The sequence below is a fragment of the Protopterus annectens genome, chromosome 1.part2 (assembly GCF_019279795.1).
Source record: "Protopterus annectens isolate FY-2018-M chromosome 1.part2, PAN1.0, whole genome shotgun sequence".
NCBI classification, from domain to species: domain Eukaryota; kingdom Metazoa; phylum Chordata; order Ceratodontiformes; family Protopteridae; genus Protopterus; species Protopterus annectens.
Window position 1 is genome coordinate 1,236,245,187 of NC_056727.1, and position 18,759 is coordinate 1,236,263,945.

At 43.6% G+C, this 18,759-nt stretch overlaps 1 protein-coding gene across 3 annotated transcripts in view; it reads right to left on the minus strand.

Moving 5' to 3' along the window:
* Positions 1–18,759, minus strand: part of EYA3 (EYA transcriptional coactivator and phosphatase 3) — a 1,396,180-nt gene that overhangs the window by 362,729 nt on the left and 1,014,692 nt on the right. For all 3 annotated transcript variants that reach the window (XM_044060112.1, XM_044060111.1, XM_044060110.1), the window contains one exon: positions 8,090–8,179. In XM_044060112.1, coding sequence (XP_043916047.1) covers positions 8,090–8,179 — 90 coding nt within the window. The remainder of the gene's footprint in view (positions 1–8,089; positions 8,180–18,759) is intronic.

The following is an 18,759-nucleotide window of genomic DNA, read 5'->3' on the forward strand; positions in this document are numbered from 1 at the left end:
TGTAAAATCTGTCTGGTTTGGCAGGGGCTGGGGTAAAGAATCTGGAGCGGAGCAAACATCATTGAAAGCATCATCCACCACAGAGAGAACAGGAGGTATAGCTAAGGGCCTGTGCTGTGGGAGGTGCAGAAAGGTCCTAAGTCTTTTCTGGAGTCTGAAAAATCCTGTTGCTGCCATTGGAACTGTTCTCGCATGGCATGCAAGGTTTCCCCAAAGGAGAATTCTTCTGGTGGGGAAGCAGCTGGAATGGATTCTTCAGCATCAGAATCTTCAAAATTGGAGAAGGGAGCCTCTGGCTGGTCAGTTATGTCTGATTCATCAGCAGAATCATCAGAAGACACTGGCTCAGGGGCTCTGCCCTAGGTCTCTTCTCTGGGGCTGAGAGGCCCTGTCTGGGTGAGATTGAGATCCCTAATTAAAGAAATTAAATCTTCTGCCAAAGAAAGCATTTGAGAGCTAGAAGAGGGCCTGCATGTGGGGGGTTTAACAGGCACTGTTTTAGTAGTTTTGGCGGCTTTAGCCCTGGCGAAGGCCTTAATGGACATGGCTGCTGGAGGCCTAGCAGCACCACGTGCTGGGGTAGAGACATCTAAGGGGATGGTGTCTGATAAGTCAACCACCGTAGTGGGTAAAAGTTCTGAGGTCGATTCAAGAGTTGTAGCAGGGGCCTCAGTTGTAAGAATAGGTTCAGCTGTACTTTGATCAGTTTTCTCGGTTTCGGCCGAAACCGAGACACTCGCGGTTTGCTTTACCGTGGTTTCGGCCGAAACCGCGGACCGCGAGTGTCGGTCTTTATCTTTGCGCTTTTAGTAGATTGGGTAGTCGGAGGATCCGACGGCATAATGTACGCAAAATCAGAACCGAAAAACTGTTCTGCAAACTCCGACCGACGCCTAAGCGCTCGTCGGTTGAAAGAGGCACAGGCCGAACAGGCTGCTACGTCGTGGGCTGGGCCTAAACAAGGCAGACAGTAAGAGTGGAAATCTTTATGAGGTATTTGTTTCCCACAGGTTAAACAATTGTTAACTTTTTCTGACATCGGCTGAGGCAAGAAAGAGTCCCCAACGGGTACTTAGCTTTAGAAGTCTTCGAAGTAGTATTCGCTAGAAGTAATCTCTGGATCCGACCGACCGGCACTTGCGAACAGCTTCTGCTTCGGGCGCCACGCGGCAAGAAAGACTGAGGAAAATGGCGTCGGCTGATGCTTATATACCCGAAGACCAACAGAGATGACGTCGGGTGAAGTGCGACATCAGCCGAAGCCGGACCCGGACTTTGGAATCCGGCCGACTGCAGGGCTGCCTGACGACAGGACAACCCACTTGTTATGACTGCAGATGCATCCATGAAGGACATCTAGAGGAAGGCCTCTGGGATGTAGTCTTGGGAGGCAAAGCTTTAGAAAGTTTAGCAGCTTTAGCCCTAGAAAAGGCCTTAATGGACATGGAAGCAGGGGGCCTAGCTGCCCCACGTGCAGGAGTAGATATGTCCAAAGGTATGGTGTCGGACATATCCTGGGCACTGAATTCGGTAGGTAGCTCGGTAGCCGACTCAGCCGGGGCCTCCCGGGCCGCAGTGGTCGGTTGAGTGGATTTGGATGAAGGAATCTCCAAGGACTCTGTTTCGGCCGAAACAGAGACACTCGCGGTAGGCCCTTACCGTGGTTTCAGCCGAAACCGCGGGCCGCAAGTGTCGGTCCTTGTCCTTCCGTTTTTTCACCAAATGTGATGTCGGAGTCTCCGACGGCATTTTATATGCAAAACTAGCCCCAAAAAATTCCTCTGCAAACTCCGACCGACTTCTAAGAGTTCGTCGGTTGAAGGAAGCACAAGCTGAACAGGACGATACGTCGTGGTCTGGGCCTAGGCAAGGAAGGCAGCAGGAATGGAAATCCTTATGAGGTATTTGTTTCCCACAAGTTAAACAATTATTTACTTTATCTGACATCGGCTGAGGCAAGAAAGAGTCCCCAATGGGGTACTTAGCTTTTTCGAAGTTTTCCGTAGCTGAAATCACTGGATCTGACTGACCGGCACTTGCGAACAAGCTTCTGCTTCGGGCACCGCGCGGCAAGAAAGACTGAGGAAAATGGCATCGGCTGATGCTTTTATACCCCAGACGCTCTGACGTCGGGGAAGGTGCGACATCAGCCGAGGCCAGACCCAGACTTTGAAATCCGGCCGACCGAAGGGCTGCCTGAGGCAGGACAACCCATATGTTATGACTGCAGATGCATCCTTGAAGGACATCCTGGAGACTCTTCAGCTCAGTCCCATAGTGCTGCTGTCCTAGGTAAGCATGGGCTTGGGTGTGCCACTGTGATGTAATGTCACATGCAAAAAGACACAGCCTGGGTCAGTCTTGGTCTTTTGACATGTTGCCCTGATGTAGCTCTCCACTCAGTCTCCCTCCCTTCAGGTGTAGTCAATGTATGTAGGTGAGGGTAGTAAATGTATGAAGGTCAGGACAGCAATTAGTGAGTTACTTCAGTCCCTCATCACTTAGGTCCATTGCTGAATGGGCACATGTAGAGAGAAAAGGCAGAGGTAAGGCAGACTGTTGACACTGAAGGAGGTCATGAGACCATAGTGGTATCAACAGTCTGAGTGGGCAGCCAGCACAGCTATGGGACACTACAGATAACCAACATCTGGAGCCCCATGCCTGTCCTTGGCATATTAGTGGAGCGGCGGTCCTTACCCTGCTTTTTCTCTTTACATGTGCCCTTGCTGTGCACCGTTGTCAGTGTCCACCCATGCTTTATTTCAGGTAAGGTATCACCGCGGAAGATGTTCACCTGTTCAGAAGGGATGGCATTCACCTAACTGAGGAGGACATTGTGTTGTTCTTGACCAACCTCCACAATGGCGTGAGGAGAGCCATGCATGATTGCAAACATGCAGCTTATGAGAAGAATGGAAAACACCCATGACCAAGTCGGACCAGTATAGTAAGAAAAACACTATTATGAAATGTGTTGTGTAAAATTCATTTCTCTGAGCTTGTCAAATAACTGTTATAGAAAATAATGATTTTTTTCATATTTTGGTAAATAACTTTGCAAGGGAGCATCTGAATGTGCCAAGTAATATCTCATTTTGAAGACCATATTGCTGGTTCCAACATGGTAAAAGAATTGTGCCTGTATGTTTGACATATGTGAAGATATCAAAGTTTGTTTGGGACTTAGGTTATGGAAATTATGATTTTTTTCATATTTTGGTAAATAACTTTGCAAGGGAGCATCTGAATGTGCTAAGTAATACCTCATTTTGAAAAGATTATTTATAGTTCTAACATGGTAAAAGAATGGTGCCTGTATGTTGTACTCATAGGCAGATATCAAAGTTTGTTTCGGACTTAGGTTATGGAAATTATGATTTTTTTTCATATTTTGGTAAATAATTTTGCAAGGGAGCATCTCATTGTGTGAAGTAATACCTCATTTTGAAGACAGTGTTACTCCTTACAACATGGTAAAAGAACTGTGCCTGTGCACTGTACACACGTCCAGATATCAGTTTGTTTAGTCTTGTAGGAGTATGAAAATTATACATTTACAATACGTCTCATTATTATGCCCATATCTTTGCGAGGGAGCATGGTAAACACACAAATGATGCATCATTTTGAAGCTGACATTCAGATGCACAACTTCTACACTGATATGTAGGCTCTGTCTGTTACAGGTGATGAGATATTATACTTTGTTTATTTATCAATTATGAGAAATAATATATTAATCATTTTTCTGTGAATATCTCATGAAAGGAGTGTCACACAGTAATGGTTAAGGTATCATTTTAAAGCTGACATTCATACTAACAAATTAAATTCAAATTGTATGGGTCTGAATGGTACATAGACCAAGATATTGTGCTTTGCTTTTTCAAAAAGGTAAAACATTTGCACAATATCAGCATTCCTTGCCAAATATTTAATAATTACTTTGATATGCACTATCAACATTTACACTGTTGGAAAGGTCAGTGTCTGCTGAACAACTTTCACATTTACATTTTTAGTGTAGCTCTTATAGTTAATGAGTTATGAACATTTGTTTTCTGTATAGTATTACAAATGGATTTTCTGAAAATGAGCTCAGGCTGCACTGTTGTTCCTATGGTGGAATTAAGCAGGCAGCTTTTTCTGAGCTGCTCCGGAGTGAATGAGTTAAGGGCATTTTCTTTCCACAGCCCTCGCATTTTTTGAAACCCATTGGTTTTGAGTCCTTTTTTGACATTTTTAGAGAGAAACACTAGAAAACTAGAAAGACTAGAAAAACTCGTAACTAACTGGATAAGAAAAGGAAAATTAACAAGGAGTCTTCACAACAACTTTTTTTTTTGTCTAATAGACTCTCTAACACCAGAGTTATTTGAAGAAAAAAAAAGAAATACAGGGAATTGGTGGGAGGCACAGCCCTCTAACTTAAATGAGCTACTGTCCAGGAGACAGAAAAAGGGAAGGAAATCCCTCTAACAAACGGACTAAAGGGAAAGGCAGTTCTCCAACTTAAACCATCTTAAAAGGGGCTTCAAAGAATAATACAGACAGGAATAAGAGCCCTCTAATTTAAACAGATTATTTACTTTTGAAAGGAAAAAGCCGGGAGAGGGACAACAGAGCCTGAATGAAAGATGACAGCCAACAGCAGAAAACAGCCAAAAAAATGGAAATAGATTTATTCAGTAAATCCTAACTATACAAGGATAAATTACAGATCAAAATAACTTTCTTTTAAAGGTTAAAGCATAAATACAGATATAGCCAGAGCTAGCAGAACTGGCACCCGATCTTGTTTAGCAGCAAACGAGATCAGGGGAAGGTTTCTAGTGCATGCTGGGCAGAGTGTATCCACAAGCTGGCAGAAGACCTCGAGCTTGAATATAAAGGCAGAGACGGATCCAAAAATAGGATCCGAGCCCAACCTAGTAAGAATAAAGGAAAGACAGGACATCACATTTAAGGTTATGTACTCTAACAAGGAGAGTTCTGAGTATCATTTTTTAACAGTACACAAACAAGGTGTAATAAGAAAATCTGAAAAGGATAAAGGAGGCAGAAGACTTATCCCCTATAAAAATGATTTGCAGCAGCTTAACCTATGAACCTATACCAAAAAAAGCACTTAATATTACCTGCAGCAATTACATAAACAGGAATGCTTTGCATTTTGAACAGGGAGAGAAAACGAAGTACCAGACACTTTAGCAAACTCTGTACAATAGTAGTCAGATTTTAGCAGAAAGTAGATCGCCAGAGCTGTAATCTTAAAGATAAAGATTTAACCTTAGAGGGATCGTATCCCTACAGTAAATAGTGGCACCACTCTGTCTTTAAAAAAACAAACGTAGTCTCAGTTGTTTCAGTACATAAAATATATACAATCCAAACAAGAAAATTGTTAATGCTCCAATGAAATTGGACCAGTCAATGCAAATTGTTTCTGTCACACAGTTCTTAATTAGCATTGTACTGTAATTGGAATTGCACGCACACAAGCACACACACAATTTGTTGTACATGTTAAATTCTGTGAAGTGGAAACAGCAAAGAATGTTAAATCCCATGCAGTAGGAAAGACACACGTACAGACGCCACTCTTAGGGAGGCTGCATTCAAAACTGATGTTTTGGATAAGTGAAATTTGGATAATCAATGCTCTACTGTATTACAACTGTCACATCCAATATTTTTACTACCTCTTCTCTTATTAACACCCCTAACCCAGAACACATTTCATGTTTTTCTGACCACATAATTTTTTCCTTGATACAGCTATCTATTCACATTTGTCCTAACATAGCTTGTATCCCATTTACTTTTGTACACTGTTCAGCAACGATTAAATCATACAATTCATTTCTTATACTATTCACATATAGTCTCAAAACACCTACTTTCATTTTCTTTTTTTTTTATCTTTTTCCTACTCATTTTTGTCTTTCCCCTTCTTACGCTCCTTTCAACAGACCTAACTTTTCTGCTCTTGTTTGAGTCACCATCTTCCTCTTTACTTACCATCCCATTATGCTTTTCTGCTTGTATCTGAATCTCTTCTACCGTTAGTCTTTTCCTTTGCTCTTCTTCACCTTGAGTCATATTTCTTTCACTTTCTTCTTAACTTACAACAGTTATTTCACTTTCTTCCCAAAAACTGTTTTTCTACATCCAGTCTTACCCCCACCTCAAATTCTTTTTCATGTACTCTTTTTTCCAATACTCTATAGTCAAAGCAAAAATTGCCCAACTTAGTACATTTCCATTTCCTACAAAATGATCTGCAGTTTCTTCTGTATGACCTTGTGCCCCACACTGCCTGCATCTTTTTATGCATTCCTGAACCAAATGTGTTTCATCCCACAACAGAAGCAAGCCATTGGCTGCAATACCCAGCAGTTGCTCTTTTCCCATTTATCATAATATTTGAAATCCGCTGTAATTTTCCATCATACACATCTAATATATCCCACACTTCCCATCCAAATGTCAATACATTTCTGTTATACATTTTATGCTGTACACTATCAAATACTGTCAGAAAAAAAAAACATTAAGATCCAATTCTTCCACTTCTGAAGCTCTGAACTGCATGGTCAGATTTCTTCTAAACTAGAAACTGAAGTTCTCAAGAAATAATGTCATTTCAAGGTGATATGTCTTTCAGGTGCAGAATTTTTTATGAATGGAAAAAGAAAAAGTAACAAAAGATACTTCACAAAAGTCCTCCACCCAGAAATGCATCAATGCTCTTATGTCAAAGTAAATCCCAATGGCAACATATCGTTGATAATATCTTAAGTATCACTAGCAGCATTAGTTTTGATTATTATTCATGCCACCAGTATTTTTTGTGAAGCTGCTGCTCTTCTGCGCATACCAGATGCCTCTCTTCATATTTTACACTGCTTGTTCACTAACTTACATCACACTTCTACAAGGTTTTTTTTTTTTTTTTTTTTTTTTTTTTTAACTATATGTCATCCACACTACCCTGTTGCAGAAGCATAATCGTAACACTGATTACGACATCAGCCTAACATGCCCCTGTATTTTCAGCTTCTCTATCACATTACCAGCTTAATTACCCGACTGATCCTGTAACATTAGAGTCATCATATCAGTCTCCTTCTATCATTAAATTCTCAAGTACATCTGTATCCAGACCTCTGCCCTCCAACTCTAACAAGGATTTCATCTCACTCCTCCTTCTCCAGCAAAAATGGTTACTCTTTCCTCCATATTGGAATTCTACAAGCACTAGTGTCAGCTCTCTGGTACCACCTAGAACTTGAAAAGACTAAGGGAAGTTCTCAGTGCCCAGGCCAAATTTCTCCAAGTTAAAATGACCACTATTGTCCAGTCACCCCCCAAAACAGGCCAGTGCCCTATTGGGATTAACACAGTCAGCATAGCATTAAAAAAACACACACTAAAGACAGAAGGGATGTACAGATCAGGGCACAAATTCTCAACAGGACAGAGGAGCAAGTTCTCCTGTGACACCTATCCATACCTTTGAACTCCATGTCAGCTGGCACAGTGGTGAAATGCTGTGGTGTTGGGCACCTAAGGTGGACTGAGGAGACCTAACAACAGTAAACATTAGTAGGTTTGACAGCTCTGAACAGACAAAATTTCTGGTAGAGGGCAACTACCTTCATGGAGGAGGGTAGGGAGTCACAATACCTCCCAAAATGTTAAGTTTAAATGTTAGGTAATGTGAACAGAACCTGACAGGCAACAGCAAAATCAATATTCAAACTTTGAGAACAGAAAAAAAGGAAATTATGTTCGTAGCAGATGCAGGTTTGAGTATTTTATGTATCCTGTACATTTTACAGCACTGAGCACATTAAAATCGGTATTTAGATATCCTCAAACACGAGGTCTTCCTTTTTTTTTAAACCAAGTGGTGACTAACAAAGAAAAACTCAACCTAGTGCCCATTAAGGATGATACTAATATCTCATTTGTTTCTTGAGATGCGATAAGATTACAAGGCATTATACTGGTATTCCTAATTTTCAAAGTATGACACTACATCATTTAAAAATTGGAACAGAAAGTAATAACAAATACATACCTCAAGGTCATTGAAAAACAAATGTGTATCAGCCAGTTCAAAGATCATTTCCTCCATCTGCAATCCCAAATTTAATGCAGTTGTAGGATCCTGTGGAAGTAAAAATAGCTTGAAATGCAAAGCAGCAAGTTTATTTGAATATCATAATGTATACACCTGTTCACTTAGCTATAATTTTCACAACCATGCTTTATCCGGGGAACAACTCTGAACACAATGTGTCATATGCTTTACAAGTCCACTGCTCACAAGTATTTCTGCTCCTTTTGGGACAGATAAAAATGCAGGTATTTGGCAGGCTTGCAGTTTTAAATAAAACTTCCATGGCATGTCCTTCACTCCTTGATAGAGGACAGTAAGGAAGACCTACTCTCACAAGCTCTGATGATGGCTTTTTCCCCTAATCAGTGTGACTGAAATTTCAAAGTGTGGACTATGGAGAGTTTTTCTGTGCATAACTCATCTGTCACTGTGGAAATCTACTAACAAAATAAAAAGTTATTTTGCTAACAGACTGGGAGCGAGCAGCAGTGCCTCTTACCAAACATCTAACAAAAAACAAAGCAACAAACAAAGCTCCAATACAGACTGCTATGATGACATGTAAGAAGGCTGGCTGCTCAGCAAAAGCCAAACTGTGCAGATGCATATTCTGCAATGTAATTTCCTGGAATCCTTTTTAGTACACATGGCTTTTCTCAGGTCCCAACCTTGACTCCTACAGGTTAACTGACAGGATGCAAATCACTGAAACTTAAGTGCCAACCACATACTTTCTATATACTACTAAACGACTTAACTCCTCCATTTTTTTTCACAAGACAGTCAGTAAAGAAAAGCTTCAATTATCACGAAATAAAAGGATTGTACTTTGGTGTGCTTTAACAATGAGATAGCCCACGCCACCTTTTCTTTCAAGAAATATTTTACCCAATTGCAACCTCTAAAGTGGGTTCTGCAGTCTGGACTGTTTCCAACACATGGATCATTAGAAAAATCCGTCTCCAGACACTCAAATAGCTGTATGACAAGACAGGCTGCGAAATGAGGCTCTACAAGCAAAGTTATGTGAATGCTGTCAGAGTTTAGACAAAGACTTAACCTACTGGGAATTTCAGGGGGCTACCCAAATTCTGTAGCCATCTGAAAGTGTTGAGTCCATTATGTTCATCCATGGAATCTATCTGGTTTACACAACTGTCTGGACAGAGGTAAATGTGAATGTCACTGAATCTCTGGTGAGTAAGCTGCGGTGGTACATTGGTAGTGTTGCTGCCTCACAGCAAGAGGTTCTCCTGTTCGATTCTCGACTGGAGTGCCTTCTGTGTGGAGTCTGCATGTCTTCCCCGTGGTCGAGTGGCCTCCGAAAGACATGCGTGAATGGGCGTGCCTTCACTGAAAGTTGGGCGTCGGGCTGGCAACTTGGCACCATAAAAAAAATCAACTGCCAATCATTAGTGGACCAGAGTTCCATTGTGGTGACCCCTAACCGGGAAAAGCCAAAAAGACAAACAAACAAACTGAATCTCTGGTGAGTGAACACTAGTGCCAAAGCACATGGCAAAAACCTGGAAGTAGACACCAAAGGACAAAGAAAAACTTTCAAAGTGGGAGTCATCCACTAAAAAAGACTTGAGAAACTCTGGTACAGGTAGGTAGAACTAGTCTTGTATGCAAGGTCATGGAAAGAATTATCATGGACCTGATAAACAAAGGCATAGGAAATCTTCAAACTACACCCATCCCAGTCTGACTTTGTCAAGGGCAGGTCATGCACACTAAACCTAATGGACTTCTTCAATAAGGTCACTAGAGCCATGCATGAGTGCTAAATGGTGCATACTGCGTACCTCAACCTGGCAAAGGCATCTGACACAAAACCTCACTTGGGTATTGTAGACAAATTTTAGGCATAAATCCAAATGTCACCCGATGAATATCCAAATGGCTCAAAGACAGTACACATGAAATTAGGGTGGGGGAATCCTCCTCTACCAAGAGACTTGCTAATAGTGGTGTCCCACAGGGCGTCAGTACTGGGACATCTCTAGTTAGGAATACACTTTACTGAAGTCAATGTAAATGCAGAAGGCCTTTGGCTAACCACATTTGCTGGTGACTGCAAGTTGGGTACACTTACTGAATCCCCCAAAGATGCAGGCATCCTTCAAGAGAGTCTGACAGATAAATAACTGGTGCCAGAGCCATAGAATAAAATTTACTGCAAACAAACGCATAGTTATACCCTTTAGGAAGATGAACACCCCTGCAAATTACAACATTGGTAACACCCCCCTAACAGTACACCCACTGGTAATGGTTGACAGTAACATGAACTTTGATAATGTGTCTATGGAGGCGACAAAATCCTTTTACATGGCCCAATTTATAAGGGCAAGGCATCCAGGTCTAAGGAAATCATAGTCCCACTGGGTCTACCTGACTTTGTCGAAATTGCAAATCATCGAATCGTAGTTCGTCGACACTCAAAATATCAAAATTCCACTTAATCAAAGCAGCAAAACAAGGAAGATCTTCCCAGGTAAGTAACTTGTTGTGCAAGGTGGTGAACTTTGCCCTTTTCCCAACTTGCAGTGCGATCTTTGTATAGTTAGTTGGGGGGGGGGGGAGATGCAGCCCCCTACCTGAGTGGGTTAGGGATGGTGCGGTTTAGATTTTGTTTCTTTTTGGGTAACTGGTTACTTACCCTGGGTAGATCTTCACTGTTCCGGTTCTTTGAAGTGGGATTTCAATATTTTGTGCATTGTCGAACTGCAATTCGATGATGTGTGATTTCGACAGTCAGGTAGATCTATCCCACTATACTTAGCCCTCTTAGACCAATAATAAGTACAATGCACCCTTCTGCATTACATAACCAGACATTTGCAACAGATGGAGTGGCCACAGAGGTTCCTTCCTAAAAGGATACAGGGTGTAAATAACATATGCTACAAAGAATACCTCAAAGTTTTGTCCCTATACTTAGTCTCCCAATCAAATGAGGTGTATCGATGGTTAACCTACAAAGCATTCTCCAATCAAACCCTGATGAATCTGCTACACCTTCGCGAAACAGTACTAGAATGCCCTGATCCAAGGATGTAGCTTTGTCTGTAACAAACAAAACATGCTGGAGGGACAGGTATGCATCTCAGAGACTACCCCTTCTCTGGGGCAGACTACCCCATCCATGCAAAGCATGGGTCTTCCCGAAGCCTATACAAATGCAATTTGGACCAAAGGATGGGAAATCATGAATTCACTCGTTTTGTTGCCTGTGTTCTAATGGATACAGACAGTCTGTAGATGTATTAAGGCACAGTCATACACCAAAGCCATTCTAGTCCTTCAGCAATGATTACTGGGAAAACTGGGACATGAATGGATTACTGGGAAAACTGATACATGAATGGCTACGCTTAAAAAGGCTCTAGGGCCATTAGCTAGTAACCTCCTATGATCTTATCAATCTTTCATATGCAATGCGATAAAGATATAATCCTTCATGAAAACAGGGACTGCAGAGAAAAGTACAGTTGTGTACACTTACCATAAATGTAGATGTTTGAGTGTATTCACTTTTGCAATCATCACACTTGGGTTATCTGCCTGCAGGTAGCCCTCAGTCGGCCCGAATACCAGAGACTTAATATTTCTGCGTTGGTTGCTGTCGCTCCAGGACTGACGTCAGGTCATCAGGGGGGTATAAAAACAGGCAGCTGATGTCGTCATCGTTTTTTTCTTGCCCCAAATGTCAGAAGCCCCCCAAATAGGGAGCTAAGTTATGGTGGGGAAAAACACCACCAGTAAAAAGTGAATAACAATACCCCTGAAGGGGGTGAGTAATAGACACAGAGAGGAGAGAGAGAGAGAGACAAGGGGGCTGAAGGGAGGGAAACTAGGACTGCAACAGTGAATACACTCTAACATCTACATTTATGGTAAGTGTACACAACTGTACTATGTTCTTCGTGTTTCAATGTTGCAGTCATCACACACGGGAGATTCCCAAAGCTGAAGAAGGGTGGAGGCAGGCAAGATAAGTTGGGGCTGGCTAGTATGCCTTGCAGGACTGCTGCTGCAAAACCCGCCCTGGACTTGGAAAAGACAGGCACGTGGCAATGTTTGGTGGAGGTGTGTACAGAACTCCAAGTAGCAGCTTCCAGGATGTCCCTAGTAGGGACTCCCCCGAGGAATGCTGTAGAGGTGGAAGTTGCCCTAGTGGAGTGTTTTCTTACCCCCTGAGGTGTTGGTTTTCCATGGTACTTGTAGCAGAAATGGATGCAGTGTGCTATCCACTTGGAAACTGCTTGCTTAGAAATGGCCTTGCCCTCTCCCCCTGGTGCAAAGCTGACTAGTAACTGGTCAGATTTCCTGAAGGTCTTAGTCCTATCGAGGTAGAATCTGAGCTGTTTGTGCACATCCAAGGAGTGCAGGATCCTTTCCCCTTTATTTTGAGGATTAGGGAAGAAGGTTGGCAATGGATAGCTTGGTTGAGAACCACACTGTGACCACTTTAGGCATAAAGGAAGGGTTAGTCCTGAGGGAAACCCTGTCAGCATGGAAAATAATGAAGGGTTCCACAGCCATAAGTCCTTGTAGCTCAGACACTCTTCTAGCTGAAGTAATGGCCAGAAGCAAGGCTGTTTTCCAAGAAAGGAATTTTAACTCTGCTGACGCTGCAGGCTCAAAGAGGGGGCAAGTGTGAGCTTTTCCAGTACAAAGTTAAGGTCCCAAGCAGGGGTGGGTGCTCTCCTAGGTGGCCTTAAGTTATTTGCCCCTCTCAGAAACTGTTTGATAAGTGGGTGAGAGAAAAGAGGTGGCTCAGTGGTGTAATGAGCCAAAATGGCAGAGGCATGGATCTTAATGGAGGAGGAGGATAGGCCTCTGTGGAGTAGGTCCGTAAGTAATCCAGCATTAGAGGTAGGGAGGGGCAGAGTTGTGTCCTCTTCTTTAGACTGAATCCAGGAGCAGTACCTTTTCCACTTATCAGCATAGGATTTCCTTGTACTGGGTCTTCGGGCTTCAAGAATATCATCTAGCACCTGCCTGCTTAGGCTGGTTACTGGGGGAGAGTTCAAGGAATAAGCCAGTCTGCGAGATTTAGGGTTTGCAGTTGTGGATGCAAGATATGTCCCACCTGTTGAGAGAGCAGGGTTGGGTTCTGGTGTAGGTGCCAGGGTGGCACCGGTGACAGGCTATGCAGGAGTGGGTACCAGTGCTGGCATGGCCAGTCCGGGGCAATCAGAATTGTCCTTGGTCTGTCCTGTCTTATCTTGAGCAATACTCTTGAGAGAAGGGGCGGGGGGCATAGATTGAGAGATTTACCAACTGGAAGGATAGGGCATCCACTTTCCAGGCCCTGCTGTGAGGTGTCCTAGTGCAGAATTTGCTGAGCTGGTGATTGCAGGGGACGGCAAAGAGATCCACCTCTGGGATCCCCCATTTCTGAATCAGAAGGTTGAAGGTGCTGGGCACTAGTTGCCACTAGTGTGCGTCTAGAAGATTTCTTCTTAAGTAGTCTGCCAGTGAGTTTTGTTTGCCTGGCAGGAACTGCGCTTGCAGATGGACCGGCAAAGTCCAAGGCCATGCTCCACAGGGCCATGGTTAGCCTGCAGAGTGGGTTCCCCCCCTGCTTGTTGATGGACCACATAACTGGTGTTGTCTTTTATTAGCAGGAGTCCTGGTGAGAGTAGGATCTGAAAGCTATCAGAGCGTGCTGCACAGCTAGCATCTCTTTTTGGTTGATGTGCAGATGAATTTGACTTGGGCTCCAGGTGGCTCTGAATGCGCTTGCCGTTCATGTGGGCCCCCCAGGCATAGTCTGATGCATCTATGGTTAGGGTCTGGGCAGCGTGGGGTTGAGTAAAGGACAGTCCCTTGTGGTTGCATGCTGCTGCCCACCAAAGAAACTCTGTCCTTAGACAGGTATTATAATAATGACAGTTTCCAGGTCATGAGAGTGTTGGCACCAAAGACCTTTTAAGTACCACTGAAGTTTCCTCATATGCAGTCTGGTATATGGAATTAGTAGGATACAGGAGTACATGAACCCGAGGACCTACAGGACTTTCCTTGCGGATAGCTGGGTTCTGGTGGCCATTTGAGTAAAACAGTCTGTCAGATAGGATGGTTTTTCTGGAGTGAGGAATGCCATCTGGGATGCTGTGTCCAAACTTGCTCCCAGGAATACAATCTTTTGACTGGGGACTAGTTTTGATTTATTTTAGTTGATGGTGTGCCCCAGTGAGGTTAGAAGGTTTTTTTTTTTACAAATGTCAGATACAGCAACAGCATTTCCTGACTGTCTGCCTGAATCAGGCAGTCATCCAAGTACGGATCAGGCAGTCATCCAAGTACGGGTAAATTTGAATATTTCTCTGTTTGAAGTAAGCAATGGCTGGAGCCAGGCATTTTGTGAATACTCTGGGAGCAGTGGGTAAGCCAAAGGGAAGTGCATAGATCCTGCCCTGAAGCGTAGATATTTCCTGCATGAGTCCCTTTATAGGGATGTGCAGGTAGGCTTCTTTTAAGTCTAGGGTGACTAACTAGGCATCTTTGGCGCATAGGCAGACGCTGCTGCAGGGTGAGCATTTTGAATTTTGGTACCACCAGGAAGGTGTTGAGAATTGAAAGATCTAGGATTGGGCGCCAAGTGCCCTCTTTTCTGGGTACCAGGAAATGTCTGGAATAAAATCCTTGACCTATCTGTTCCACAGAAAAAGGTTGAATTGCTCTTAAAGAGAGCAGGGATTGAACTTGGTTTAGTGCCTTTGCCCACTGGTTTGGAGAAAGGCCTGGGAACCCTTTTGGGGTTGGCAGTGAGTGGAAGTAAAATTTGTACCCCTGGGATACAATGTTGAGGACCCATTGGTCTTTTGTGATGGAAAGCCAGTTTTTTGCATGAAGGGCAAGTTATCATCCTAGGGGCACAAGCAGTTAGGCAGAGGTGGGGAGTGGAGTTGAGAAGTCATTGGAAATTCTTTCCATAAGGGGGGTGGTTTAACATTCCCTGCTTTAGAGGTGGAGGCACTCCATTGCTTAGATCTCAGCATACCCCGAGACTGTAGTCTGGGGGGGGGGGTTGTTTCCCTTGGGTCTAGTTTGAGATGGGCTAGAGGGGGCTGGAAAGGGACCAACGTTTCGAGGGGCAATGCCTGCTGAATCTAGGAGGCTGTACTTGCAAGAATTCCTTGACTGTCTGCATAGATTTAGCTTTTTCTTCCATCTTTTTAAGAACCTCTTCTGCTTTGGTGCCAAACAGATTGTCTTTGTTTAAAGGTGCATCTAATAACTTTGATTTGACATGGTCTGGCAAAGTTTGCTCATTGAGCCAAGCATGCCTTCTCAGTAAAGAACCAGTGACTACTGCCCTGCAAGATGCTTCAAAGCCACACTGCAATGTATGCTTGCTGACTTGGCTTGCAGAATGCATAAGCTCACGCAATTCTTTATTTTCTGCACAGTCTGTAAAGGTAGCTATCTTTTGCTTAATAAGTTCCATAATACGTTGCTGGTACTTCAGCATGTGAAACTGACAATTCAAAACCCTAATGGCGAGAGTTGCAGAGGTACATACTTTCTTACCCCATCTGTCCAAAGCTCTGGAATCCCTGTCTGAAGGGGTGGGATTGCTAGCTGTAGTTGCTTTGATACCGTTAGGCCCTTGGGAGATGACCTCTGGGTCAGCAGAAGGATTTCTGAAAAGGAATTTGTGGGAGTCAGGTACTTTGTAGTACATGTCTGGTTTCCTAGGAGCAGGAGGTAAATTATCAGGAGTTAAACTAGATTCCATAAAGACCTAATCAACAACATCCAGGACTGGTGGTATTGCTAAAGGCTTATGTTGTGGCAAATCTAGAAATTCTCAGAGTCTCTTTTTGGATGGAGGAAAGTCTTGGCATTCCCGGTGGAAATGCTCTCTTAAAGTATGTAAGGTTTCACCAAAAGAAAAATCCTCTGGAGAAGAAGCAGAGGGAATGGATTCCTCTGCATCTGAATCCTCATAAGCAGATAAGGGCATGTCTTCATAATCAGAAACCTCAGAGTCATCAAACTCTTGGTCTGTTGAAGCTGCTGGGGGCATGTCTCTTTCTCTTAGGGGGGGGAGAGCGGACTTCCCCTAATCATCATAAGGTCTTCTGCCATTTTAAGCATTTGATGGTGTGACGAGGGAGCAGGTGCATGCAATTTGGTCGTTGGTTTCTTAGGCGTAGTGCACACTCTTGGCCTTAGAAACTCGGTAGTTTTAGACAGAACAGAAGATGCAAAAGTAGTCGTCAGTTTGAGTCGAACATCGGTAGTGCAAAGAACTTCCTAAGAAGCTGGTGCCTGCTCAGCAGCTCCGGACCCATCCAAGGTAGAGACATCCACAGGTTCTGTAGTCGAAGAGTCTCGCGGCATACCGGACTCCAAACGGGGCTCGGTAGAGGCCTGCAAATCCACTGAAGTGGACATCAGGGACTGCGAGAGCAACTCACTGAGTACCGGTGAAATGGCGACTGGCTTAATGAAAGCATTGTCGGCAGCTCTGAACCTGTGCGGTCTGTCTCTTTCTTTAGCCTTACTTTTTTTGGAAGATCGTTAGTCGGCTGGCTTATCGAAGCCATTTTGGAATATGGACATCGAGAACGAAAGTATTTAGTGACAATAAGGGCCAGACGACGATTAGTTTGAGCATTGAACAAGGCACAAAACTGACAGCGAGGTACGTCGTGGTCTGGGTTCTAAGCAGGTGATGCAGTAAGAATGGAAATCTCAGTGCGGTATTTGCTTTCCACAGGCAAGACAATTGTTAACTTTTTCTGACATCGGTTAGAGCAAGAAAAAAGGGACCCCCAATGGGGTACTTAGCTTTAGATGACTTCAGGATAACTCAATTCGGAAACAAAAACTCAGGTAGCGGCCGACTGGCACTCATGCGAACTGCTTCTGCATCGGGCTTATCAGCAAGAAAGACTGATGTAATGGCGTCGACTGCCTGTTTTTATACCCCTGAAGACCTGACGTCAGTCCTGGAGTGACAGGAACTGACGCAGAAATACTAAGTCTCTGGTATTCGGGCCGACTGAGGGCTACCTGCAGGCAGATAACCCAAGTGTGATGACTGCAACAGTGAAACATGAAGATCATCATTCTGAACTTTTCTTTTTACAGCCTAAAACTTGTTTAAACTTCACTGGCAGATATAGTACATTTTTCTACAAGTTCTCTTTCTTGGGCAATAACTACTTTCAGATCTTCTCTATAGCTATGCATTCTTATAGCGGATGCAAAACAAGCTGGGCTACAAATTGCTTACTTTGGGGAATGGAAGAATGGGGCAAATGCTTACAAAAGGAGGAATCTGCCAGAACTCTGTTGTGTATTACTTTTGTTCACAGTATCAGAAACCCACTGGTCCAAGGTTAGGAGGGTTGAGTTTTTGAGCATGTTTTACTCCTTCATGCCTGCCAACCATCAAACCACCATCGCTATCCATTAATTTTTCTTTTGCAGGGTGACAATATGGATGCAGCATGGCCATTGTCCAGGCAGTCACCACATGGATTTTGCCTTTAAGCTCTACTGTTCTCCCATGCATACTCACACGTTTCCAGGGATTGAGTGTGCAATGGAGGGGTGTGAGTATCTGTCACCTGCTCAAGTAATGTTACTCCACTGCCCACCTGTTTTGAAGGCCAATACCTCCATCCTTCTTCAGTCTCCATTAGAGACTGCAGGCATATTGCACACCCTGGGACACATGCCCCCAACTCTCCCATCTGGGACAGGTGAACAGGGCCTATCTGGCCATTCGCTCCCCTTAATCAGCTGCCACTTCTAGCACCAGACATTAATCAAACCAGGGGCAGCTACTCAACACTCAGGACTTCACCTCTCTATGCCATAGAGCTTGATACAAGGGCCCAGTTTTTAAAACTTTAGGAGATTCTTCCATGTATGAGACGTGGGGGGGAGCAGAGATGCATCAGTACAGTCACAACTGGTGGCAGCCTGAGTTAGCTGAAAGGAAATCGCTCTCTTCATCTATGGCCCTGCTCTCTGCTGTCACCCCCTCACCTTTTTAGCAATTCCAGGTTTGCTGCAAAGTAACTGCCTTATTTCTACACTGCACTCTGTTTCCAATAAAAGGGTCAGAAAGTGTTGCACAGGAAGTCCTAGAATACCTTGCAGTTGAAGATGGGTGGGTGAAATGGTTGTTTGTCAGGACTTGCTCTTCTTATCCAACTTTTTTCAATACCTCTTGAGAGGGCTGAACAAGAAGCTACTGATCCGGAAGAAACATTTAAGAGCTGCTGTCATCCTCTAGAAGAGGTTGCATTCTAAGTCAGCTATGCCTTCTGATTACAGAGCCAAAGTAACTTCCCTGGCACAAGAATCAATAGTACTGGGGCCTACCCACCTTTGGCCAGGTGTCTACTGAAAGCCAGGGAACTGTAACTGCAATCCTTACAAAAGGGATAATTTTAACTACAAATAGGATAATATATACTAAGTCAGAGGGCATTTCCCCTATTTGGAGATACATCAATCTTAAAAGTTAGTACACAAGTTATAAAAGTGTGGAAGCACATCTGCCAATAAGGGAGTACAGGGAGCTGAAGCCCCCCCCCTCCCATCCCACTTTGTGTCAGAATCATACTTTAATTTCAAAATGTCAGGAT